Source organism: Acanthochromis polyacanthus, chromosome 23, assembly GCF_021347895.1.
Source record: "Acanthochromis polyacanthus isolate Apoly-LR-REF ecotype Palm Island chromosome 23, KAUST_Apoly_ChrSc, whole genome shotgun sequence".
NCBI lineage: Eukaryota > Metazoa > Chordata > Actinopteri > Pomacentridae > Acanthochromis > Acanthochromis polyacanthus.
Window position 1 is genome coordinate 6,886,572 of NC_067135.1, and position 26,192 is coordinate 6,912,763.

The 26,192-nt window shown below is 39.6% G+C and overlaps 1 protein-coding gene across 2 annotated transcripts in view; it reads left to right on the top strand.

Annotated features, from left to right (window-relative positions):
- Positions 1-26,192, top strand: part of dnah2 (dynein, axonemal, heavy chain 2) — a 66,979-nt gene that overhangs the window by 758 nt on the left and 40,029 nt on the right. For both annotated transcript variants that reach the window (XM_051943583.1, XM_051943582.1), the window contains exons 4-41: positions 300-519; positions 821-931; positions 1,203-1,441; positions 1,622-1,813; positions 2,841-2,998; positions 3,503-3,590; positions 3,819-4,024; positions 5,092-5,221; positions 5,963-6,145; positions 6,261-6,475; positions 7,039-7,185; positions 8,184-8,340; positions 8,563-8,672; positions 8,834-8,963; positions 9,318-9,506; positions 9,934-10,078; positions 10,174-10,366; positions 10,492-10,692; positions 11,623-11,767; positions 12,081-12,255; positions 13,074-13,237; positions 13,505-13,666; positions 14,077-14,180; positions 15,585-15,741; positions 16,629-16,711; positions 19,024-19,204; positions 19,403-19,541; positions 20,373-20,590; positions 21,254-21,343; positions 21,495-21,620; positions 21,857-21,967; positions 22,155-22,343; positions 22,535-22,656; positions 22,807-22,996; positions 23,257-23,437; positions 23,578-23,705; positions 25,140-25,292; positions 25,980-26,105. In XM_051943583.1, coding sequence (XP_051799543.1) covers positions 300-519; positions 821-931; positions 1,203-1,441; positions 1,622-1,813; positions 2,841-2,998; positions 3,503-3,590; positions 3,819-4,024; positions 5,092-5,221; positions 5,963-6,145; positions 6,261-6,475; positions 7,039-7,185; positions 8,184-8,340; positions 8,563-8,672; positions 8,834-8,963; positions 9,318-9,506; positions 9,934-10,078; positions 10,174-10,366; positions 10,492-10,692; positions 11,623-11,767; positions 12,081-12,255; positions 13,074-13,237; positions 13,505-13,666; positions 14,077-14,180; positions 15,585-15,741; positions 16,629-16,711; positions 19,024-19,204; positions 19,403-19,541; positions 20,373-20,590; positions 21,254-21,343; positions 21,495-21,620; positions 21,857-21,967; positions 22,155-22,343; positions 22,535-22,656; positions 22,807-22,996; positions 23,257-23,437; positions 23,578-23,705; positions 25,140-25,292; positions 25,980-26,105 — 5,958 coding nt within the window. The remainder of the gene's footprint in view (positions 1-299; positions 520-820; positions 932-1,202; positions 1,442-1,621; positions 1,814-2,840; positions 2,999-3,502; positions 3,591-3,818; positions 4,025-5,091; positions 5,222-5,962; positions 6,146-6,260; positions 6,476-7,038; positions 7,186-8,183; positions 8,341-8,562; positions 8,673-8,833; positions 8,964-9,317; positions 9,507-9,933; positions 10,079-10,173; positions 10,367-10,491; positions 10,693-11,622; positions 11,768-12,080; positions 12,256-13,073; positions 13,238-13,504; positions 13,667-14,076; positions 14,181-15,584; positions 15,742-16,628; positions 16,712-19,023; positions 19,205-19,402; positions 19,542-20,372; positions 20,591-21,253; positions 21,344-21,494; positions 21,621-21,856; positions 21,968-22,154; positions 22,344-22,534; positions 22,657-22,806; positions 22,997-23,256; positions 23,438-23,577; positions 23,706-25,139; positions 25,293-25,979; positions 26,106-26,192) is intronic.

Genomic DNA, 26,192 nt, shown 5'->3' on the forward strand with positions numbered 1-26,192 from the left:
CACTTTACATCAGTTCACTCATTCAATCAAGTAGTTTAAAATGCATGTGTTCACTATTTTTGTTCTTTCAACTTGTCTTTCCAGTCACTGTTTGTGAAGTCATGCTGTTCAAATAGCCCACATTGTGCTGAAAATGTATTTTCTTGTATACTATATAGAGAAGAGAAACATAGCAACCCTGGGCCCCACAAAATTCAGTGGCATTGTTCAAAAGCTGAGGTGCTTGCTTCTACCCTGTGCCTTCCATTTGTTAATCCAACTCCCTCTTTGTCTTCTTCAACTAAAATTGAATTTTATAGGGGGTTGAACAGCTGTTCTACTTTGTCCGTGCGCCAGGAGCTGAAATCACACAAGAGACTTTTGGTAGAGTGCTACAGTTTGGCACAATGAGAGTCGACCCCATTGAGAGCCTGTATAAGCGGTTGGCCTGCATGCACGCCCACACACTTGCTGTGAGCAAGTTCAGTGGCAAGGACAACTACATGTACGAAGAGCACAGCTTCCTCATGTTCCTTACAGGTGGGTACCTCAGAGCAGAAGAGAGAGATAGGTCACTGTTATTACACTTAACACTTAAAGATTGCTATTGATATTTGATGGAGGCAAAAGATGTAAATGGAGGACAAAGGTATTTATATACTCCATTGTACACAGATTGCACACTGTGCCATGATTGTGTGGTAGAGAGTGTAAAAAAGCACAAGACAATTGTTGACTTAAATTGTGCGCACAGGATTTCCGTCACAACCTACATAAAGCTTCTCGTATCTACTTGTGTCCCTGCTGCAATGATTTTTTTTCCAATGTTGTCCTCAAACAGATGAATTGTCTAAGAAGTCTGGCAAGACAGTTCTATACATCCCAATGGAGGCTCAACAGCACAGGCCTGAGGAGGCGATTAAGGACAGAAAGCTGGTGGAGAGAATGGAGAGTAAGTTCTATTAGATGTATATGGGTGATGGAGGTGGCTTTGCCCTTCATCTACTTCTGTGGACCTACCAAGACCTTCTGTTCAACACAACATTAAAAGTAAGGGATTTCTTTCATCATGCTTTGTGGTTTCCACATAATACATACAGCTGATCGTATTTCCTCCCTCCATCTGTAGTGCTTTACTCCAGACTGTTTGTCTTTCCTCTCATCTTGATTTGTCCCTACCTGTGTTTACTCTTTCCTCCATTCACGTTGTCTTCCCTTTTTAGTGGTCATGATCCACTGGAATGCTCAGATCAGGGAGCAACTGAATGCCCAAAACACACTGACAATTCGAGACGACTACGGTCCGCTGCAGGAGATAGAATTCTGGAGGAGTCGCTCTGCAAAGCTGTTGGATTTCTGCCAGGAGCTGCAGAAACCGGGGGTCAAAACCATAGAGACCATCCTGCAGCTTGCCAGGTCTCCATATGTACAGCGCTTTTGTGCACTGGCCAAGGAAATGCAGGTACAGAAAGTCTGAAAAAGCAAAATAGCTTTTAACAAAGTTAATGCAATTATGTCGCTGCTTTAACTAGCTTGTTGTTTAAAATGTTGGAAAATTTGACCCCGAATTTTTATTAACATGACCAAACTATTCTAATAGTCATTCATTTTATCATCTTTCCTTATTGCATGCGTTGTCCAGAATTGCTCTCTGCAGATCCAAAAAGACGTGAAATTACTGTGCATTCTGAAGGAGCCCTGTGAGGAACTTGCTACCCTCAAACCAAGCCACATTCCCTCCAAGCTGAATCACATTTTCAGTCTCATTCGCGTCATCTGGTGCAACTCCAGCCAATATAACACCAGTGAGCAGATCATTTGTCTCTTCCGCCAGGTACCGGAACGTTACTACCAAATTTATTTAATTGGCCTCTTTTTGTCTGTCCCTCTGTTACTTCTATCACACCTTCATATTTTTGTTTCCTTTTTTGTTGACAATTTATAGATGATGATGATTAGCGAGATAAATGCATAATGTGAGAATTCATTTGTAAATGAGCTCGACATTTGCATTAGATTGATGAGACATTATCATCACAGAAGCCCACTCCAACTCATCCGGGATTGTCAGACTCTCCCAGAGACTCAGTGCTTAGAAATGGAACACCTGATCAGTGTTTTCATCACAACAGTTCTTTTCATTTCAGCTGACAGCTCCACAGGCAAAAGGGTAAAAGACATGCAAACTAACTATGTTCTGATTCAGCATCGTTTGGTACCTTGCTGCATGACTTGTGTTTTTCTCACTTGGGAATCCAGTGTCAAGTTTAATATGATTTTCCAATCACTGAAGGCTCCAGAATAAACGCTTTTTATTGAAGTGATTAAGCAAATACCAAAGAGAAGGGAGTGAAAGTAATAAGCCTCTTGAGTGATAACCGCTGTAGTGACCGATATGCAGATACCTGCCTCTGTGTGAGAGCTGCAGCTGATGTTGTCTTTGTTTTCTTTACCAGAAGTTTGATATTCTTTGCCTCTAACAAACTGAAAAATATAAATTCACTATGCCTGGTTGTTTTAGCAAGAAAGACCAACGAAGATTCATTGGGTGTTATTATTTGTAATTTGTTACTATTTGTAATAATAACAATCGTTATGATTTTGTTTTCCACAATCGTCAGTGTCTTGCCATGTCTCCCTACAGCCAGTGGTGAGAGTGTGTCTGTGTGTGTGTGTCTGTGTGTGTGTGCTTGTGCAGTTGTGCGCCTATATGGAGGGAGGGTGGGATGGGTCTTTTTGTTTTTAATGTTTTTAAATGCTGTACAGAACTTTACATTAAATTCTTTGTATGAGAAGTGCTCTATAAATATAGTTTGATTGATTATTTGTAATAAGAATGTTTATTTTCTGCTGTGTTGCAGATTAACAATGAGATCATTCGCCTGTGCTCCCAAAGCATCTCCTTAGACAAGATTTTTCAGGGCTATGTGTTGTCCAGCAAGCAGCATCTCTCCGACTGTATGCTGTGCTGCCAGTCCACGAAGGAAATCTACCTGCACGTCTCAGAAGTTCACCAGACGTAATGCTGTCTCATCTGTATAGTGACTAATTCTGTAAAAGTCCTTAGTTCCCTGAGTAATATGTTTCATTTCAAATGTTGTAATTTACTCCTTTAGATGGTTTTAGCATGAAACTGAATGGATATTTATTTCAGACACAGCTTTGAAGTTGGGCCAATTTAGTAGTGGTTTCAATGAAATAATAAATAGACCCTTGAAAGAACATGGTTAAACGGAAAAGCTCTGATTTTAAAGAGCTTAGATGAAAGATGACTTCAGATGTTTTGGTAGTTTGTTCCACTGAGGCAGTGAATTTAAATACAGGTTGCTGAAACCAATCCCAAACAGTCTGGAGGATTATTGACCCAGAAGCAGAAAATACTGTAGTGCTAATGTGAAAGAGAACTTCATTTAGTGAAGCTTCCACTCTGCATTTACTGCCAGTATATCAGTCTCTACATTTCTGTTTCCATCTTTTCTCATTCTGTCATCCCTCTCTATCCCCTCCTCTGTTTTTACATCAGATGTGCTCCAAAAGGCTGGGACCTCGACCAGACGAGGGTATTTGTGGTGCTTGATGCTTTCATTAAGAGGCTCGACGAGCTGCTCGAGGTGATTTTTCTTCCTCAGTCACAAAATGAGACATTAACACAGTTACACCTGCATACTGTACTTGAAGATTCATAATGTTAAAACAGCTCCTTATGATCAAGTACCATTCGCTAGTCACTGAAATCAACAATTTATATTGTTCCCAATAAATGATGTGGAAATATAATGTATCGTTATCGTATGTATTGTTTGCCATTTGGGGCATTGCTTTCTCTTGTCTTTTATCAGGTGTGTGACTGCCAGTGTCAGTTTGCCCGTTGGGAGGATGGTCAGCAGAGTGATCTGCCATGTTTCTGTGGTGGGAAGGGACCAGAGTTCACTCACTCCCTCCTTAAGATAGAAAACAGCCTCCATCAGGGCCTGCAGACCCTGTACGCTGTTGACAAGGGCATTCTTGATGTCAAAAATACCACATGGTCCAGGGAATTCAACAGGTGGATCTTTGTCTTTAAACACATTCAAATTAATACTAAATACATATTTTGCATGTCTTAAAAAATCTAGAAATGTATTCTGTTGCATATAAAAGCTGTGGAAAACTAATTATCAAGATACAGCTGCATCACAAGTTGATGTTTTTCTACCCCACTACAAAAAATTATGAAAAAAACAACAAAAAAGATTTGGTTACCAGAATAAGGGTAAGACAAGTGTTCTCAAAACTGAGTGACGTCTGGAAAGCACATTCTGGTATGACAGATCACAGACGTTTCATTGACAGCATGTTTAATGAGAGACAGCTTAGTAGCACAAGTTGCTCGGGTCGCCTCCTGACAGCCCTTTCGGAACGACAAAACTGACTGAGACCTACAGTAAAATTACTAAATGGGGCAGACGAGACTTTGAAAAAATTTTAAGTAAGAGTTTTGCAATTATGGATTAAGATTGGGGATATTCAGTAAGGTAGCCTTTTAGATATGTATCAAATTTAATGTCTGACTCGCTCCCACTGCCCCCTTCTCACCAGTTTTGACTCCCCATCCCTATCGCCCTGTCCGGTCCGTGAGCAGGACACAGGACAGACAGTAGACAGCACAGGACTTGACAGGAACCTGTACAGAAGGCAGAAGTTTCCCATTGTTGTGGCACCCCTCGCTGTCTTGTGACAGAGACCACAGACAAATATAAAGGAGGACATAGGGCCTTTGCAACTGACATGATTGGTCAGTTACCGTAGATGTGGTGATAGAGGAGTTATGTGACTAGTAACAACAAATGGTGCTTCTGTTAGTGAGTTACCAAACAAAATTTTAAATATTGCATAATATTACAATGAAAGCATCAATCGATACCTTCTAAAAATACGACAAATTGTTCTTCTGATGTCATGTGCTTGCTATCTTGAGATGTGGCTTTAGCTTATCTCTCTGTCTGCTTCTGTAGATAGTAGTGTAGATGTTTTTACTCCTGTGTGTGTGTGTGTGTGTGTGTGTGTGTGTGTGTGTGTGTGTGTGTGTGTGTGTGTGTGTCTGTGTGTGTGTGTGTGTGTGTCTATACACAGGTTTTGTGATTTGGTACGAGGTCTGGAAAGGAATATGGTGGACCTGATCAATTCAGTATTTAAGATAGTGAAGACAGTTGAGGATGGAATTTATTATCTGCGCATTTTCAGGCCTGTGTCTACACGCGAGGTGTGTCTCTTAAATGCACGTATGCATGCGCACACACACACACGCACACACACTGTTTTATTTTGCAATCCTTCATTCACAGTTCATATCAGGGATTTTTTAAAACCTGTAATTATTTTTCACTAACATGAATGAAATACAAAAGTCATTCTTCCAGGTACTTTCAATTCAGTTTTATTTGTATACTGCCCATTCACAACATATGTCATCTCTTAGTACTTTACGCAGTGAGGTAAAGACCATATGGAGAGGAGAGGAGAGAAGCCCAGTCTATCATAGGAATCCCACACCTATAACAGCATAACTAATTGATGACTCAGGTGATCCTGAACAGCCCTTTTAAATTCTATCCTGGATTTTACTGGGATCCAACGAAGAGAAGTTAATATAGGAGAAATGTGATCTTGCTTACTAGTTCCTGTCAGACTCTGGCTGCAGCATTTTGTATCAGCTGGAGGTTTTTAAAAGAATTATTGGGGCATCCCGATAATAGGTAATCGCAGTAGTCCAGCCTAGAAGTTACAAATGCATGGACTACTTTTTTTCTTTCTTGAGACAAGATGTTCCTGATTTTTATGATATTACGTAAATGAAAGAAGGCCGTTGTACAGATTTGCTTTATAAGTAAAACTCTAGTTCTCTATTTTCTTTGCTGCCAAAGTTCGTCTTTCACCTGCTTGTCTTTTTTTACTTTGATATTTCATTTACTCCTTCTCAGTTTTACGATGTTCTCTGTCACAGGCCATTAGGCGCACCACAGAACAGAAAGCTGAGGAAGTGTACAACATTGTTGACAGGGAGCTCAAAATGGTAAGCAAGGAGCTGAACCAGGGGATGCGGTCTTGGCCTGACCATATGCCCTGGATGGCAGGCAAGGCTTACTGGATGAGGGCTCTCAAACAACGCTTAGATGCACCAATGGAGGTGAGTCCCCTGTTAGTTTTGGTACACATTGGCTACCTCACAGCATCACATAAGAAGGATGCAAAGAAAAACTTGAGTTCCTTCATCATTTTTGTCCTCTTTTCTTCCCCTCCAGGTGCTTGAACACGCCTACCTCATGCCTGACTCACACGTCCGCGAGCAGATATTTTCCGACTACGGCAAGTTGATCCAGGTTTTGGAGGAAATGGAGAGGACGCACTTCAGTGAGTGGAGACTGAAGTTACAAGGACAGTGCTTCAAGAAACTGGAGCAGCCACTCATGGTGCGCTCCAAGGACAAGATCCCCATGCTGGACATCAACTTTGACAAGTGGGTCAAATGTAGCAAACTCATGGATTTTAACTCTGCAACGAAACCACACGAGAGGGATGAATTCCAGTGCCTTCATTTCAATACGCTAGTAGGCTCTTGCACAGTATATTTTTGTAAAAACTGCTTAGTTGCATACAATCATAAAGACACAAACATATAAATGTGTGTACAAATTACATATTTTGGTGATTTTAGAGATAAGAAGTAAATACAAGTGCTGTAGCAAACACACTGTAAAATTGTCTTTAAAAGTTACTGTTGCTTCTCATTTTATGAGCTTCAGAAATAGAAAATAATTAAGCAGTAATTGTGTCATGTCAAATATTTGGGCACTCTACCACCTTTGTAACTTCCCCTTCAGCAGATATTCCAGTTTGCAAACCTTTTTTGTGGCCAGTTAAAAGTTTAATGTTTATGATTTTTCCTCTTTGCAGATTACTTGAAGTTCAGATCACATCAGGAGATGTTTTTGTGATGACTTGCACAAACAGCATGTTTAAGGTCTACTTACAGACTCATTGTCATGATATATTTTGTTCTTTTCGTGTGTGTGTGTCCAGCAACTTGTTGATCTGGTTTTCTGAGATCCAGTACTGGCAAAAACTGAAGAATGAGATCCCCCAGTGTTCTACTGACGTTTACCAGGACAGGGACACCCTGCTGATCCTGAGGGGGGAAGTAGAGATGGTGGTCCGGGGCTACAACAGGTCTGGCAAACACACATACAGTCACACATGCACACACATTCTCGTGCACACCAACACACACACACACACACGGAATAATGCCATTATGTTCGGCCATTTTGGACTTCACAAGCCTGACATATGGTTATATTGTAATCATATGAAAAATATAAATTAACTTCCTTTTGTGCTTTACAATTAATTACTCCACCTAGGAGACGTAGCCCCTGAAGAGCTATTTAACGATCAGTGTTGGTTTGTCAGTCTGTTAGGAACATTACTCAAAAACGGATTAAATGAAATTTTCAGGGAAGGTCAGAAATGACACAAGGAACAATTGATTAGATTTTGGTAGTGATGTTGCTTATAGTCTTGATCCACAAATTTTTGACAGATTTCTGCATCATTGATAACGACACTTCATCACTGTCACCATGACAACAAGTAAACACTACGTCAACTGCCTGCTGATGATCACATGATTGCGATCCTACTACAAATCGAATGCTGTGGACTTATCGTTACTTATCCCTTGGAAATGACACACGGAATGAGCATCCTTGGTGGAGTACTGCACTGTGAGTGCTTTTTTAGTTGAAGATGAGATAACCATAGTGTGCGCTAGGCAACAGTCACATGAACTTTTTGTTTTTGTAACTTTTTGGTTTTTGTGTTCTGCTTATTGTATTGAAATATTCAACAGTAATCTTTTTGACCTTGCTGAATCAAATAATCAGATACAAAGTGTGATGGCCTCATTTTTACAGCTGTTTTGTAGGATAGAAAAAAGGCTACTTAGTCTTTTTTGCGGCTTTTTTAAATCCCCTGAACTGACAGTGTACTGTGGGACTTTATGGAAGATTCAAAATCAACTTATACAGCTACATGTTGACAAACACACACACAGAGTCAACAGTTTTGACAACTGTTAGGTAATATTGCCCATTACACTCATATTCAGTGAGTACACAAAAACACATTTAGCTAACGCTCCTGTGATTTGTGCGTCTGTGTGTCAGGATCATAAGAATGCTGTCTCCTGACGAGCTGGGCCTGTTTCGGGAGAGGATTCACTTCATTGATAAGAAGATCCAGCCGGGTCTGACCAGCCTCCAGTGGTCGTCTAAAGATGCCTCAAGCGTCATTGCCCGTGAATGTCTCCTGTACATTGACAAGGTTGTAACATGCAGGTCATAATTTACAGATTCGGGCGTTTAAAATTCAGACTGATGTCTGAGTGATAGGTTAAAGAAGAGACTCAGTGGAGGTTTCTTTGGTTTTGCTTGCTAGTAACAGTGACTTCAATTTACTTAGAACCATGACCACAGTTTTGATGGAAGTATAAAGTATAACGACGGAAGATTATACTGATTGAGCAGCTCCTCTCTCTCACTCCAGGTTCAGGTGATAGTTAATGGTTACAAAACATCCAGACAAGCCATCTGCAACCTCTGTCACCAGATGAGTGAAGCAATGTTGGTTAGACTGGACGGAAAGACTGTGTACAGGTAACAGACAAGTGATTTTTTCCATTACTTGGCATCCACAGTAAATACACAAACACAATGAATTCATTGTAAGCTCCTTCTTATGACATGTTTTAGATGTTGAATACTGTGTGTATGTCGTGTTTTTGTTTGATTTTAAACTTCACACCATTGTCCTGTAGGCACGTGGAGTTTGAGAATGTCCAGAATGCTCACCAGCAGCGCCAACTCCAAATACTGCACTCAGCACACGAGGAGATTGCTCATATCATGACCCGGACCCAAAGCAGCTTTTCTGATGCTGGACCTGCCGTATGTGTTCCATTCCATCAGAAATTTTTGAATAATGTAATCCAGAGCTTTAACAAGATAAATGTTTTAGATGTAGCTCACATGATGTCTGTAAGTCTGCAAAATTGTGACAGTCGCTTCAGTAGTTTTGAGCTTTAGTTTGAAAATTACAGGATAAAATAGAAAAAATGTTGACCCACATAACTAGTAGTTGAGGATAACTGAATTTTGAACTTCAAAAGCAACAATGTATGTTTCTTCATATTGAGAGACAGAGTTTTTTTAAAAACCTTTTGCATGTTTAGTTTGATGAGAGACACGGAACAAGTTTACACTATTGTGTTTTGTGTTTATTTTTTTCCTGTGACGTTTAAGGTCCAGAAGCTCTGGGTGACCTTCACAGAGGAGGTGGACCACATGGTAGAGAAAGCTCTCAGAATTAACGTCAAGCTCTCTATGATGAAGTTATCCAGAGCCATCATTGGCGAAAGCAAGACATCGCCAAGTCCCTTGTTCAAAGTCTTTGTGGAACTGCGACAAACTTCTCTCCAATCCACGCCAAAGGTGCAACAACCCTTTTTAATCCTGTTAGGTTGTGTGATAATGATTTACACTATGTCGAGACACGTCCACATACATTTGTATTTAAGTATATGAATGCAATGACAAACTGGATTACATACACGCACAGACACAGTCTTCCATCCTGTCATTGTACTGCAAGGTTAAGTACTTTACAAACTAAGATTTCTTTGCAAACATGACAACATATAATATTTATGGTGTAATAGGACAGGGCTGTATGTCCTGCTCAAACAGCATCAAGCATGCACACACAAAAATAGGCAAACATGCACCCTGTAGAGGTTTTTTAGTTGGCTCCAGCAGACGTATCGGTTAGATTTCTCTCACCTAAACTCTCTGTCTGACCTTTTTTTTTGTATGTCATAAAAAGAAAAACTTTCAAGTAAGAAAATGTCTGTTTTGACAGGTGGAGTTCTCCCCATCTCTCGGAAAACTTGCTCAGATTGTGAATATTTTGCCTCAACTCATCCGTATCGTCTCTGAGTTTAAACGTCTCCCTGAACTTCTCTGTGGCAAAGAGTCTCAGGGGAATCCCATCCACGTCAGCATCGGTTAGGACATTTACGTGTATACAGTGTGTATATGTAACCGTGTGTGTGTGTGTGTGTTCTCATGCTGTTATTTGTGGTCTTCTTTGATCCTCCAGAGCAAGACGAGGAGATAAAAAAGATTCAAGCTGCTGTCGCTGCAGAGATGACAACCAATGCCAGCAATCTGCAGACCTGTTTGAAGACTTGGGACAAATACAGGAACATCTGGGAGACCAACAAGGACTCCTTTATACAACACTACCACAGTCTTAGCCCACCAGCTTCCTCTTTTGATTCTGATATACATAGGTACGTGGAATGCTGTGCTTTCGATTCTTCAGGAAATTTATTTTAAGTTGTTGCTTACTTTAATGGAGCATGCAGATGCATTAAACTGTAACTCTGAGTCATGTCCATCTCCGGTTCACTCCCAGTTATGCAGAAAAAGCGAAAAGAATCCAACGGAAAGAGACAGTGTTTAACATCGGATGTGTCAAGCTGGATTGTTCACTGCTTAAAGTCTCCCTGGTGCAGCACTGCAATGAATGGCAAACCAAGCTCACTCAGCTTCTCAGTCACATGGCCGGAAGCAGACAAAAAGAACTTCAAGTCTACATGCAAGACAATGCCAAGAGGTTAGTGGTCAGATGAAAAAAGCTTCTTTTGAGAGGCATTGTTATGTGACATTGGCAATGTGTCATCATGCTGCTATCTGTTATTCTGTGACTGTTACTCTGTTTAGATTCTTTCTTCTTAATTTGATAACTCAAGAGTGATACCAAATAGAAGGGTTAAACCACAGGTACCCCTTAAAGATGAAAAAGTGTGATTCAGTTTTGAAGCACCATGTTGCTTGAATATGCAAATTTAATTAATTCATGAAGGAGCACTAATTTGCCAGAATTTTGTGTAGCTCCTGGAGGGTTTCATCTTGTGCCCCTTTTCGACAAAAATCTCACTTGTCCCCACAGTATGTCTATTAGTTTTTCAGCTCAAAATGCTGCAAAGATGACTCATTTCACCGTGACTGTATAACTCCTGTTTTGCTCTTATAACCAACGAGCTGCTGCTGTTTCCGCCCCCCTTGTGGATGAACACACCGTCAACGGGAGCTGTCAATCACAGTTTTAGCTGGATGACTGCTGGTTAGTTAGGTGATACATAGCATGAGGGTTGAATTCTTACCGACATTAAAATCAATTTTTATTTGCATCTCAAAGTCCCAGAACCACAAACACAATGGAAATAAAATATTTTCTGAAAGGCTGCAAAAATGGTTTCAATTAGAAGAATATATCACTTATGCCATTATCAAATAGAAATTGGTTGTGTGTGGCACGCAGTGGTTCAAGCACAGTGGGTTATCCAGTCTGCAGTTTGACAGTAAGTTTTTGCATGCACTATAGTTGGAATACCAACTCTTCCTATTAAATAAACTGTGATTAATTTCACCTATGATTGCTTCAGTCACAGAGGGGAAAAAAAGAAGAAGATCAGAAAGAGAAATGTGTTGCGCTAAAGGTGTTTTCACTCTTTGTTGTGTTTGTTTGTATGTGTATGTTTAGGATCCAGCAATCTCCCCAGACACTGAAGGAGCTCGGTGAGAGCCTAAAGCTGCTGGAGACTCTCCAGGACAATTTGTACAAGACAGAGGCTCAGATTCCTGTCATCCATGAACACTTTGCAATCCTGGACAAATATGAAGTCCCAGTAAGTACCTTGCACTATAATAAACAAACAAAGTGAACCGAGTGTTATATACAACTAAAAAATGACTTTCCCACTGTGTTTGCATTCCTGTTTTCTTTGAAAGAAGGTACTTACCGTTGCTGTTGTTATTGTGCTTCTGTTTGAAATGATTGTGAAAAATTTTCCATTTGCTCCCTTGGTATAAAGGGCCAGATCATGCTGTGGCATGGACCAAGAACTTAAAAACAAAAATGCATCTTTACCAGCTTGTGAAATTGTTCTCATTCCCTGAAGTCAGATAATGGAATCCTGTTTGATTTACCCTCACCCTCAGGTGCAGGCAAAGTGTGATGCGCTGAATGAGGAGTGGGTCCGGTTCCAGCAGATGTTGACTGACAGTGACATCATGCTACAGAAGCAGAAGGAGAAGTTTAAGAACAACCTCATCTCCTCCTCTGAAAAGTTAAAGAAGAAGATTGATGCTGCTGTGCAGGAGTTTAACAGCAAAGGTCCCACACTCTCTTTTATCCACACACTTACCGATATCATCACCAAGTGTCTCTTCATCATGATTTGTCTGCCTTGCTGTTACTCTCCCTTTCATTTTCTCATTCAATCCATATGAATCTTTAGGAAAAAAAACCTTTTATCTAATCTTTTCCTGACCCGATTAGTCTTGTAATCTGGGTCAGTCATCATCTCTTTGCCTTTTGTTTTTGGATCCTATTGTATCCCTTCTGATTTTTTTAAAAGAACTACTTTTGCTCCTTTCTCAGTTGCTTTTACTTACCTTCCATCTTGTTGTTATAAGGGTGATATAGATAAAATGATCTACAAGCAAAACGAATTTTATTGCATCTATATTGTGGCATTTATTGAAAATCCAGCAGCATTGGTTTATAGAATAGTGGCAATTGCATTTTTTGCTCATGCCATGAATTAAATACCTGAGATAAACTCAGGTGCTTGATCACATTAATGCAAAAAAAATCTGTAATACTGTAATTTTAAAAAAAAAATCAAAAAGCAATTGACAAAATGTTCTTACAGTTGCTAGTAACACAATTAGAGATACTACTTATTAAAGAAACGGTCTAACTCAATCTTTCTCTGTGCATATTTCAACCTGAGTGGATTGGGAGAAGTTTATAATATACATTTCTGTCTAATATTTTATATATATGCAAATCTGTATCTGTTCTTGCTGACTACTACGTTATAGTGTAACGTGTAGTATATCTGTCCTTTGTTATTACTGTGTTTGGACGTATGAATAGGAATGTTTCTGTTTGTGTATCTGTCAACATTTTTGGATTTACACATCCAGGTCCATTACAAAGTACACAGAGCACAGAGTCGGCCTTGAAACAGATTGCAGAAATTCGCAACCAACTGGAGATGCTTAAAAAGGAAGAGGCCAACATCTTGGATGGGCTAGGCTTCTTCAAAATAGAACAGCCTTCCTCCAAAACCATCCGGACCCTGGAGAAGGTCTGAAGCATCACTGCTACGACTTGTCCTCCTAACATTCTGTAGCTTTTACAGATTACAGCATAGTGATGCACAGTTAATCCATTGAGGATTGTTGTGATAATTTAGATGATAAACTATTACTGTGACATATAGTTGTACAACAAAGGACTCAGTCTACATTGTAATACAGAATCTAGTGAATTTTAAAAGGGATCATTTTTGTTGCATGTGGAAGGTGTATTGACTTTGATTTGTTGTTTTTGCACGTTTCTTTGTGTTATGCAGGACATAGACCAACTGCAGCAGGTCTGGGACATCACAGTGGAATGGAACAACAACTGGAACATCTGGAAGCTTGGCCAGTTTGCTGCGCTGCAGACAGAGAACATGGAGAACACAGCTCAGGACCTGTTCAAAAAACTCCACAAACTCCAGAGAGATCTCAAGGTCAGTTCTACCACAAAGGGTTTATTATAAAGATTCTAGCTTTCAGCTACAGCATGACGTTAATGGTTTAGCAGTAATATATTACTTGTGGCAGTTTAGCTTTTATTTTAGAAAAACAATTTGTACTATAAAATGGTATCAGTCCAGTGCAATCTGGTGGCTGTATTTCGGTCCTGGACTCTGTAGAAAGCACAAAATGACGTTTATAAATGTTTATAATGGATACAAAGTGTAAAGAGTACTTTAGTTTGATTTCTGATCCACAAACTCTGCCTAAAATGAGTTTTAGTGACAGACAATCCTACGAAAATTGTGCTATCATTAAATGCATAGCTCTTTAAATACACCACTGAGCCGCTATCACATTGACATTACACAGTAGGGAAGACAGGATTTTTGTCTGATTTCAGGATAAGGAGGTGAACATTTTAGATGTCACCAAGAAGAGGATTGACCACTTCAAGCAGATCATCCCTCTCATTGCTGATCTGAGGAACCCAGCCATGAGAGACAGGTACTGACTAAAATCAAAGTATCTCTGTATTTCAGCATATCTAGGAACTATTGTGTCACGGTAGTTTAATGAGACATGGCAGGAACATAGCCGGTAAGTAACTAATGCTTTGGGGTCCTTTTTAGGAATGAGGTGGGAGGAATGATTTATGTACTAAGTGTGTTGTATAGATAAAGGTCTTAATTTACAGGTTTTGAAACTTTGACTAGAGAGTTGGACAGTCTCTCCCACAATAAGCTTGTTACAGTGGTTATTCCAGCTTTCACCTCCTGGAGTTTGTTCCCCTGCTACTATTCAAGATCTTCATCTGAGACTTGTCACTTTGAGGCACACTGTCCTCCATCTGGTATGATGGTCTCTCATTTGATGCATACACACTGCCTCTGAAGATAAGCTTCCATTTTAGAAAACACATCCCATCATGGTTTGTGCTGCCTACGCCAAAATGTATGTGTTTGGTTTAAGGACGACTTAATTTGAGAAGAAGCTAAAAGCAAAAAAGGGATAAGTTGCTGACAGTATTAGGTTTTGGAATTACTAATGTAACTTGGAGAAGGAGCCTTGCTTGACTCGCTGTGCTTGGGGAAATAGACATAAACAGATATAGAATTATGTTGGATGCTGCACTGTAAAACAACCATGAGAAGGCAGAAGGGGGGGGGGGGGGGGGCAAAACACATGCTAGTTGGTGAGGGCAATTAAAAAGAAGCATGTGAGAAAAATGGCAAGGAATTAAAGATTGTAGTCACTTTGTGGTCAGCATCAAGTACAGCTAAGTTACCTGGTCTCAAATGAAAGCACTGCCGCTGTGATTAAAAACAAATAGAAGAGTCAGAAAGGTTCTGCTCTGTCTCCTCTCCCTCTTTTACAGCCTCCATCTTTCTCCTCGCGCCATCTGTCGGTTATGTCAGTCAGTGTGCTAATGATGCTCCTACAGAGAACAGTGAAACATCTGTCATGCCCAGATATCTCTATATTTATGTGTGAGCTCTCCACGAATATCCTAGTTTTGTAGGCCTTTTAGTACTTTAGAACAGCACTATCACAGAGTTCTTTGGTAATAAGGAGAGACATTTATGGCCGTAAGATAAACATCTCTTGTGCATTCCTAGATGCTATCAAATCTGCACAATCAGTGTATGAGGATGTAACATAATATAAAAATGTTATAGCTGTAGTTTATCTTTACAGTGCAATGGCAATAAAATCTTCTCTCATTCTCTCTCAGTACATAATTTACTGGCAGATTATCAGTGAAGAGGTATTGGCATGTAGTAAAGATGTGAGACCTAATTTGGTACAAGAAGGAAGGTGCAAGCATCCACCCTTACTTTTTCTTCAGCTGATCTGCAGGGTAATTTGAGACAAACACAAACTTTACTTTATATGCCACCTTTCTTTCAGGCACTGGAACAAGATCTCTGGGGAACTGTGGTTTTCTTTAGACCCAGCTAGTGCTGAATTCACCCTGGAGAAGATCATATCACTGGGTCTTGATGGATATGCTGACAAAATCTGTGAGATCTCTGGAGCCGCCAGCAAAGAGCTCCGCATTGAACAGGTTGGCCTCTTCTACTCAACTAGACTGGCCCTCAGTTGGCATTTTTGTAACTTTTTTTTCTCTCCTTTCATTCTAACTTGGGTCTTCCCTTGGAAACGCATAAGCAAAGTCAGCAGTGTATAAGCCTGGCTCCCTTCCATTCTTCCTTCAGACCTGCTGTTCTCTGTTCAGAACCCACAGAGGTTACATCAGTGCACTTTTCAGCCAGGCCTATGCCCACAGAAGCACAGAGCAAATATGTGCTGTGTCTTTCATACAATTAGCACTTGCAATCTGCATGTAATTAGGGCTAATTTACTAAATCAGCAGGTAATTGAGCAGTTAGAAATTGGAACTGCATGCCGGGTGCTGTGAGTGAAGGGGAGCCTGAAACTGAAATGACTGCAAGTAATTTGATGGGATTTAGCCAGCTGAGAAAAATGATTAACCTGTCAGATTCTTAAATTGAAATGCATTAAATTTCAGAAAAATGTTTCCTTCTTCGGGGTGTGCAGCCATGCCTGTTAGTTTTGATATTACTGATGTAACTGACTTTTACTTCATAGACATATTTGTGAGGGATTGCTAGGGAAAAAAATGAAACTGTAGAATAAAGTCAAAAGCACGAGTAGAAAAGAATTCGAAGAAAGAAAAGTCATGCTGTGCAGAATGAGAAAAGAGTAAAAAGAAATGTTGTCATTATGCTAATTTCTAAATGGTTCTCCATCCCTGATGAAGGCAAACACCAGGGATCAGAACTTCATTCGTGGTTGTCTGTCATTATTGTTCTAGTCATATGTATCATCATCAAGCAAGATGAAAAAGAATAGAAATGTTGCCCTTTCATTTATTGCATCTTAGCAGTGTGTTCTGTCTATTAACCTTACTCTTTTTGTTTGATATTAAAGGATCTGGAAGCCGTTACCAAGATATGGGAGGAAGTAGTCCTGGACATTGCACCTTACAAAGATGAGGGCTTCTACCTGCTGAGGTTAGAAAGGGAGCCTTTAACGCAGAGTTAGACAAAGAGTTTAAGAGTTTTAAGTTACAGCCATATTGGAGGCAAAAATTCCCTCTAACTGAAGGCCTTTTCAATCATGAGATATATAACAGCACTGGCTTCATCAGGTTGCGAAAGTGACGATGTTCTGGTTTGGTAATATTGGACAGCACATCATGGCACATATTCCATAAAGCCAAAGTCTTCTTACTAGAACATGATAAATGAATGTGATACATTCCAGGGGAATTTTCACATTTTTTGCTGTTTAGGTTATTTTCCAAATAGTCATGGTTGCTTTAGCACAAGAGTTCAACAAAACAATTCTTTGTTGCAGTTACCATTTCTTGAAAGTGCTTGGGGATATGATGATCAATCAGCTGTGTTGGTGTCGCTCTGACTGGAACAGGCAGCTACAGTTTTAACCACAGTGATGGAAAGTAGTACTTTTAAAACTGTGATGTACATGAGATATATGCTTGAAAAGGCAGTCTTCTTGTGGATTGTAATGCACACCTGCATGCACTGGTTTTTCTGCTCATATAAAAAGCTGCATGTAGAACAAAACACAAATCTGGAACAAATCTGACGTAAGACTGCCCCAGCTTGCTTGTGTTGTACGTCGCTTTGGACAAAAGCGTCTGCCAAATGAAATTGTAGAATTGTAGCTGAACTCTTCAAAATAATTTTCGGTGACATACCTGTCTGAGCACTGCAGCTACCAAACAGCCGCTACTGCAGCCTGCAGTGTGGGGCGTTTAAGGAACATTGGTGAATTGTAATATTTGTCAATAAGAAAATGTTCAGCAAGTGATGTGTTTTTCCTGAGACAATGTGAGAAGTGTGACCAAATGAGAAAGTTTGTCGCATCAGTGCTACCAGTGAAAAAGTGGGTCTTGAGCCCTGTGTTGTGTTGCCTACTATATGCAACAACATCCTGCACTGGCAAATTGTAATCTGGCCCCATCTATTAATGTGACTACATATAGGTCAGAGTTGTTCTGTGTTGCAAATTATACACAAATGTTGCTAATTCTAACCAAGTAAGAATGCTGTTGCTGTGGTTGTTAATACAAAGTAACCAGTATGCTTATTTAGACAAGAAGCTGATATGCTTAGATGCCATCAGATTAATCAAAAGGAGCTTTACTGTCTTCAGTATGTCTTTATCTGCATCACTTGATCCCACAGTTCAGAAAAGCCCTTGAATGTCAACCTGTAACATGTCAGTCTTGCTGCATTTTAGTTTTTTTGTTGTTTTCTTTCTAAATAATGAATATAATGCTACCGTAGCATCTCTGTATAGTTAGGAGCTTATATGAGGCTGAGGCACGAATGGTCAGCCTGGTTAAAGCAGGCAAAATAAGGAAGCAAATGTGTTTGTTTGTTGTGAGAGAGGAGTGAGTAGAGAAGAAGTGAGAATGCACAGGCCATCTGCTGCATGTACAAACAAACTGAGTCACTCCTAAAGCACAGATGAATCAGCAGCCAGACAGAGGGGGAGGCTGTAGTCAGCCACTGGCCCACAGTACATTCAATGGAGAGAGGAAAGGAAGGAGGGACACACTGAGATTATTATACAGTGCAACAGTAATGCAAAATGAGGATGAATGAGAGATACAGAAACAAAACTTATCAAACATGTAGAAATAATAAAAAGCACAGCAATGAACTGATATGTTAGAGGAAGAAATATTAATGACTGCTGTCTTTATGCGTATGATCACAGGTGATTTCAGTCAGCAGTTTATTAAGCTGATTTTTTGTACGAGTCAGACCTGCTCCGGCTACAGCTAATTCAAAACTAACCACCACAGTTATGAAATAATTGCACTGAAGGATACTGTAGTTATCAATTTTTTTCACTTTAATGCAATGACATTAGTCTCAGGGTATCTGCCAAAACAGAGAGCTGAGTCAGAAAACCTAAGATATAAGAAACTTTCATTTACTTTATTTTGCAATGTAGGTTTCCACAGGTTCCTGAGAGTTTTTTTTCTTTAAATTCATTCATCATATAAAGTCAAATGAAGATTGTTCACATTAAATGACTTACTTCTGAAAGCTAACAAGGAGGAATAAATCGAAATGTTACACCTTACGTTTGAGCATTTTTAAAAATAGTCAAAGGATTAAAAAACAGCAAAGAAAACATGAGCATGTTATGAACTGCAGAAATTATGCAACCTTGTTGGAGTATAAAAAAACTGTACAGATTTACATAATAAACAGAAGTATGTCAGCACTGAAATCTATTATAACCAGCCATTAGCAGTCGTGTTTTCCCTCCTCATCTCTCCTAGGAGCACGGATGAGCTTTTCCTGATCATGGACGACAGTCAGGTTAGTCTGTCCACAATGAAGGCGTCTAGATTTGTTAAGGCCTTTGAGCAGGAGGTGGACCTCTGGGAACGCCAGCTGTCCCGTGTGCTGGAAGTCACTGAAATAATTCTTGATTTGCAACGTCATTGGATTTACTTGAAGGTACATAAAACACACTCACATGTCACTGAACTACATATTCATGATTTGATGGTTTACTTTTCATTGTCTGTGAATATTCATTGGATGAAATGCAATTATTAGTGTCTGCATTTCAAAGAAGGCCATCTGGCAATCCATTTATCAATAAAAGTATAATTTAGTTGGACTGTTGGTATGCTGTTTTATCCATTCCCGCAGAACATTTTCCAAGGAAAGGACATCAGGGAGCAGCTACCTCATGAGTGCAAAGAATTTGAAGATGTTAGTTCTGTTTGGAAAACCATAATGGACCATCTCCACAAGGATCCCAATGCCTTAAGAGGAACACACCAGCCCGGTAGGACAACATACTTAATGTTTCTGAAAATAATTTGTTGTTAATTAAATCTACCACAATGTCAGCTTATCTTTGATGTCTTCAGACACTAAAATACTTTTACAGAATATCCATAAAAATTTCTTGAGTTCAAGGCTGTTAAACTTGTGTTGTTCAATGTTAAGATGCTTTTAATGTGCTGCGGTGTGTTGATTCTGTAACTGTGTCTCTTATTTCATCTGCATCCTCCATATGTGATGTGTCAATATAAATACTAAAAGGAAGCATAAGGAGTTAAATATGCTTAGAAACAGACTTGTCATGGTGACATGTATCAAATCAGAGTTACAAGTCGTCTAATTTATAATTAAAAAAATACTTGTCAGGGCTCTATACTGCAACTAAAATGGCCGCATTTGAGATTTTTTGAGAGTGTGACTTAAAATTTCAAGTGGTTGCATTGTGCAAGGGCATGATGATAATTAAGCTGTGTTGGTGTTGCTCGTGAAATGCAAAGTACAGCTGCATACTGCTTTTTCTGCTCAAAGAAAATGTATAGAAAAAGTCACTCAGTTAAATTTTGGACAAATCTGACATTACAATGCCCCACACACACCTGTCTGAGCATCGCAGCTGCTGCCGCCTGCAGTGTGGCGTGTTTAGGGAACATTGGTAAATTGTAGTGTTTATCGATAAGAAAATGTTCAGCTAGTGATGTGTTTTTCCTGTGACAAGGTGGGAGGTGCGACCAAATCAGAAAGATAGTCGCACCGGTCCTATTGAAAAAGTTAGTCTGGAGCCCTGTTTTTAGAACTGAATAAAGTCTTTGGTCAACTTCTCTTTGTCTTCTAGGCTTGCCAGAGAAGCTCTCAAAGATAAGCGCCAAGCTGGAGGAAATCCTGAAGGCCTTGAACGTGTACTTGGAGACCAAGAGGCAGACCTTCCCAAGATTCTATTTCCTGTCCAATGATGATTTAGTGGAGATCCTGGGACAGTCACAGAACCCAGAAGCGATTCAGTCCCACATGAAGAAATGTTTTGACAACATCAAAAGCCTGCGCATTGAAATGGCAAGGGACTTAGATAAACACACATACACACAGTGGCAAATGGCACACCTGAGTAAGTTAAGTAAGTTAAGAATAAATAGATGATTTCACTGTAGATGGCCGGGGTTTTGTCACCTCAGCTTCTTAGCTGCAACAAATTTCTTTTTGGAACTAATTGAACTCAAAATGTAAAGGAACCATGAAGCAAGCTATATTTTATGGATGGAAAATATTCACTTGTCAATGATACATAAAAAGCTTTTCAGTGTAAATCAGTGTAGCTAAATGTCAAAACAATAAGAACCAGACAGACAAGCAGGCACATTTCTTAGGTAAGAATGTTACGCTTTTTTGATGCATGTTACACAACTTCTTCTTGCAGAGAGAATAAAGTGTGTTCTGTGATACACCTGACCTAACTTTGTAATATATGAAACTACATTATTCACAGTGAAAACAAATTTTCAAATAGAAATATTTTTCTTATTTTTGAAAAAAAAATCTACATGCTAACATTTATCTTCAGATGCACCTGGGTTGCATGTTGCTATTTTTATGACCTCATTTTAGAGTTACACTCAATTGCAAGTCAGATTTACAGTTGTTTTTAGGTTATACCAAATTAGAGCGGGATGGACATGTGCACACAGAAAGCTGCCACGACATTATGTGTGTTTTTTACAGGGGAAGCATAACAGAGCTTGTGGGATGTACTCTGCTGATGGAGAGTATGTTGAGTTCGTCTCTCACGTGCAGCTGGGCAGACCTGTGGAGGTACAGCAGTAATGATGATTATAATTATAATCTGATAGGGCTGCTATGGTGATAAATCTTGCAGAAGTCATGATAATACTGGTGATGTTGAGTAAAACAAGGAGAGGTATGATGGAGAATGTAAATAGTTTTTTGTTTTGGTTGCATTTAGGTTTGGCTGTGTGATGTGGAGAAGTCCATGCGTAACACACTAAAGGACAGTCTGAGCAAGTGCATCGTACATCTAAGGAGGTTAACAGGACCACGAGACAAATGGGTCAAAGAATGGCCGGGACAGGTGTATTTTTTCTGTCACTTTTACATGTTAAAAAGAGGCGAAAGAATCTGAAAATAAAGTATTTATGTGATTGTCTTTTTCATCTTTGTCTATTCTGTACATATTTGATTTGGCTCAAGTGACAAATCTCAATGGTTGAACTCCAAATTATCTCTTTCTATTTCTATGGGTTGAGATTTTATCACATTCTTCAAACTGAATTGTTTTTTCTTAAATCTCTTTTCTTCCTGTTTTAGATGCTTATCACAGCCAGTCAGATCAAGTGGACCTCTGATGTCACTCGAGCGCTCATGAGATGTCAGGAGAATGGTGACAAGTCCTCGCTTGAGTCAGTAAAGAGAAAGCAGGTAGAATTCACTTTTTTGCCTCTTAATGAAACCTTTCTGAAACTTGTCAGTGTATGACTGATATGATTCATGTTTTTATTACTATTGAGTAAACTTATTTGTATGATTTTTGCCTATTCAAATCAAGGCTGACATCCTGACATAAGAAAGCCTTCACTTGAATGTTTCCTACAACCATCTCTCTCAGGTTGACATGCTTCAGTGCTATTCAGAAATGATTCGCAACGAACTGCCTGAAGTCCTGCGTCTGAAGATGGAAGCGCTGGTCACAGTGGAGGTTCATGCTCGGGATGTTATTGATAAGCTGGCCAAGGCAGGCTGCATGGATGTCAAGGGCTTTGAGTGGCTTTCCCAGCTGCGTCTGTACTGGAATAAGGTAAGCTCTGAGAGTGAGGCAGGTAAGAACAGCAGACGGGAGACAGTATGGAGAAAAACACAGAGTAGATAAAGTATAGAGAAAAGAGCACACACTTTTTAATAGCTGTTTTTTTTAGCAGATATTTGTTGGGATGAGGATGAGTTACAGTGAAACCATCACCACCAACTTGTCTGTTTCCTACTTTGTAGTCTCAGCCAAATGACTCACTTGGGGGTGAGTGCATGATCAGACAGACCAACACGCGGTTCAAGTACGGCTACGAGTATCTGGGCAACTCGGGACGGCTCGTCATCACTCCACTCACTGACAGGTCACAAAACTTATTTTAACATATGACATAAAACAAACACATGTACTGTATTTCCATTTTGGACATTTTGTAAGTGATAAAGATAGCCTAGATTGTATAACAAGAAAGTTACTCCAGTTGGAGTGAATGTCAGCGTTTGTCTCTGTCCAGGTGTTACATGACTCTGACTACAGCACTCCATCTCCACCGAGTGGGTTCTCCTAAAGGCCCAGCTGGTACTGGAAAGACAGAGACGGTAAAAGACTTAGGCAAAGCTCTCGGCATGTACGTCATTGTGGTCAACTGCTCTGAAGGATTGGACTACAAATCCATGGGACGCATGTTTTCCGGCTTGACACAGGTAGGAAGCAGCCGTGATGATGAGAATGACTATGGTAAATGCTGAAACTGTATTGAGTTGTTGTGTCAATTATTAAATATATTCTGACACCTAGGACTCATAGTTACAACCTGCATGCAGCTCTGCATCCATCTCATCACCAAGTTTAAATTACTCATGACATAGATATTAACATATCTATGCAATACAATGTTAAACAAATAGTTGTTTGTTTTCCCTCGGTCTCTCTATGTGCATTTTCTTGTGTCCGCCCTGAACAGACAGGAGCGTGGGGATGCTTCGATGACTTCAACAGTGTCAACACTGAGGTGTTGTCGGTGGTGGCCCAGCAGATCCTTTCCATTCTGTCTGCCCTGTCAGCTGCAAAGTCCAAGTTCCATTTCGAAGGACAGCACATACAACTGGTCTCCACATGTGGCATCTTTATCACCATGAAGCCAGGTTCGTCAGCACCTTTATGTCATCATTTATTGGAAGTAGTTTGAGATGTTTTCATTTCAATATTTTTTCTGTCAAGAAAACCTGTTAGAATTGTCTGTTTGAGTATTTGTAATCTGTTTTCTGCATGTACTTTTTGCTAGGATATGCTGGTCGCACTGAACTTCCTGACAATCTGAAGTCCATGTTGAGACCTATTTCCATGGTGGTGCCAGACTCTACTCTAATTGCTGAGATCCTACTTTTTGCTGAGGGCTTCAACAACTGCAAGGTACTGCCAGTGTACAGAACTTAGGTACTGGTAATATGTTGGGAAAAAAGTGTATAATGGTACAGATGAAAGAAGAGAAAAGTGCCAGTAAAGCTCGTCTTACTAAGGATTAAGTGTATTCTTGGTTGAAGAAACTAGGCTTTCTGCTCAATGCATTTTCCATATTGAATACACACAAATATGGTGTCTTGTTTGTTTAATTCAACAACAATCTGACTAGCTTCTTTCTTTATTCTGCTGGAATGATGTTGAGGGTGAGAGTTTGGACGGTAATCTTGTAAACTTGCTTAAAAACAGGACTGCTGATGTGCATTAACAAAAAATGCAATTTACTGTATCCAGGAACTTAAAGCTTTTGCATTATTCTATGTAATGGTCATAAAACCGCACTTCAAGTTCATTTTTCTCGTATTTTAGTAACAAGGTTTTGTCTGTATAGTGGATGTATCCATGTAATGAATTCTGCCATGTGCACAGTTCTGAATATGCACTGATTTTTAAAGTGCAGCTTGTGGAATTATCACAGCTTTAATGAAACATCCCCACTACTTTTATGTGAAGAGCTCAGGAAATCAGCAAATGACACAGAGTTCCTCTGCACTGATAAGGATGCAGCATAATTAAATCATTCTGCTTGAATCGTCATACTAGTGAACCACTTCCATGTTTTTTTTATGTTCATTAAGTTCTTGTTATTTTACTGTATAACCATGTGAAGTGGTTTTGATATATAGTTTTACTCCAGAGCTGTTTCTAGCACCTTTAAGCAGTTCAGCTTGGTCTGGAATCATTGAAAATTTCATTTTTACTGCCTGTATGTTTTATTCTTCTCACTTCTTCTTTCTTCCATCATCTTTCTTTTATTCACTTTTTCTGTCACCCTCAAGCTCCTTCATCCTTTCCACATCTGTCTCTTCTTCCATGTTTATTACAGAACAATCAGAGCTGATCAGTCTCATCAATTTAAATAAAAGAAGCTTAAAGCCTCTTGGAGAGAAGGAAGAGAACATTTTTTTCTTACATGGATTTGTGCTTGCCTTTTTATGAAGCTCTGCTGCTGTATATACACACACACGTACACTCTGCTACTGTATATACTGTATATACACACACAAACAAAAAAAAGGATTGAATGACTACAGCAGGCAGGGCCAGATTGAGTTGAGGTTCACACATTGTGTTAACCTGATTTCCCTGCAGCATGAAGATTACACAGATGGGCAAACACATGCTTGGCAAACATTATTTCCTTGTGCTGTGAAAGAAGCTGGCTGCACAGTGGTTGAACAAATCCATAATTTGTGAACTGGCTCATTTTATTCTGCAAATTTTAATCTGATATATGCGAAACTGACTTTTAACATTCCCTTTTGTTTATTTTTTTCTTTTGCTCTCCTTGTCTTTGTTACATTATGTCTGTCTTTGTCCTAATAGGTCCTCGCTAAGAAGGTGTTCACGCTGTACTCCCTGGCAGTGCAGCAGCTGTCTAAACAGGACCACTATGATTTTGGTCTTCGTGCACTCACCTCCTTGCTTCACTTTGCTGGAAAGAAGCGCCGCTCTTGCCCTCAAGTTCCTGATGAAGAAGTAGGTCTCTCTCTACCTAGGATTTGTTAGTAAATACTTTATAAAACCCTTAAACATATAGAGTTCACAAACTCCTACAATGTTTTAACAACGGTAGGTAAATAAAACAAATCAGGTTACAGGAACTCCATAGCTGATTTTGTAAGTCTGTACTTAAGCAGTTGTCAAGTTTGTGCTGCTGTAGTCATTATTCCTGTATGTACTCATCATTAGGAGAACACTTTTTTAATGTTCTTCATCTGTAACTGCCTGGGAACAAAAAGTAGTCTTTACAATGTACAAAAATGTCAAAAATGTATATAGCTGTTTCTAACAGAAGCTTCAGCAGCCTGAGTCCTTCAATTGACACATCAAAACAAGAAGGCGTCTTTTAAAAATTATTTTAATATGAAATTTCCATTACTGTTACTGTCCCTCTGCTGCAGCTTAACAACAAACCAGTGACTTTTGAAACACAGAGAAGGAATTTCAGACCAAAAAGACTACAACTTACCTATGAATTTCATATTAGACTGCATGAGCTGAGAGGAGAATCTAAGCTGTGCTGTCATGTCTCTTTTGGTTTCCTGTCGTAACAACTACAATATTAAATCACAGGAAACCCAGCACCTTTAAATTTACCTGAACTAACTGTCCTTTCCTTTCCAGTAAACGAAGCACTAAGTACTAGTATATGTCTGTCCTCAGATCCTGCTGATGGCTATGAAGGACATGAACATAGCCAAACTGACCTCGGCCGACGTGCCACTGTTTAATGACATCATCCAGGACTTATTTCCTGCTGTGGAAACCCCTGTTGTTGACTATGGCCAGGTAAGTTGATCCAGTAGGGCCAAGACCGATTTGTGGCACTGGCAGCTAGCAGTGACATTTTTTGTGGCACCACTGCGGTGCCACGGT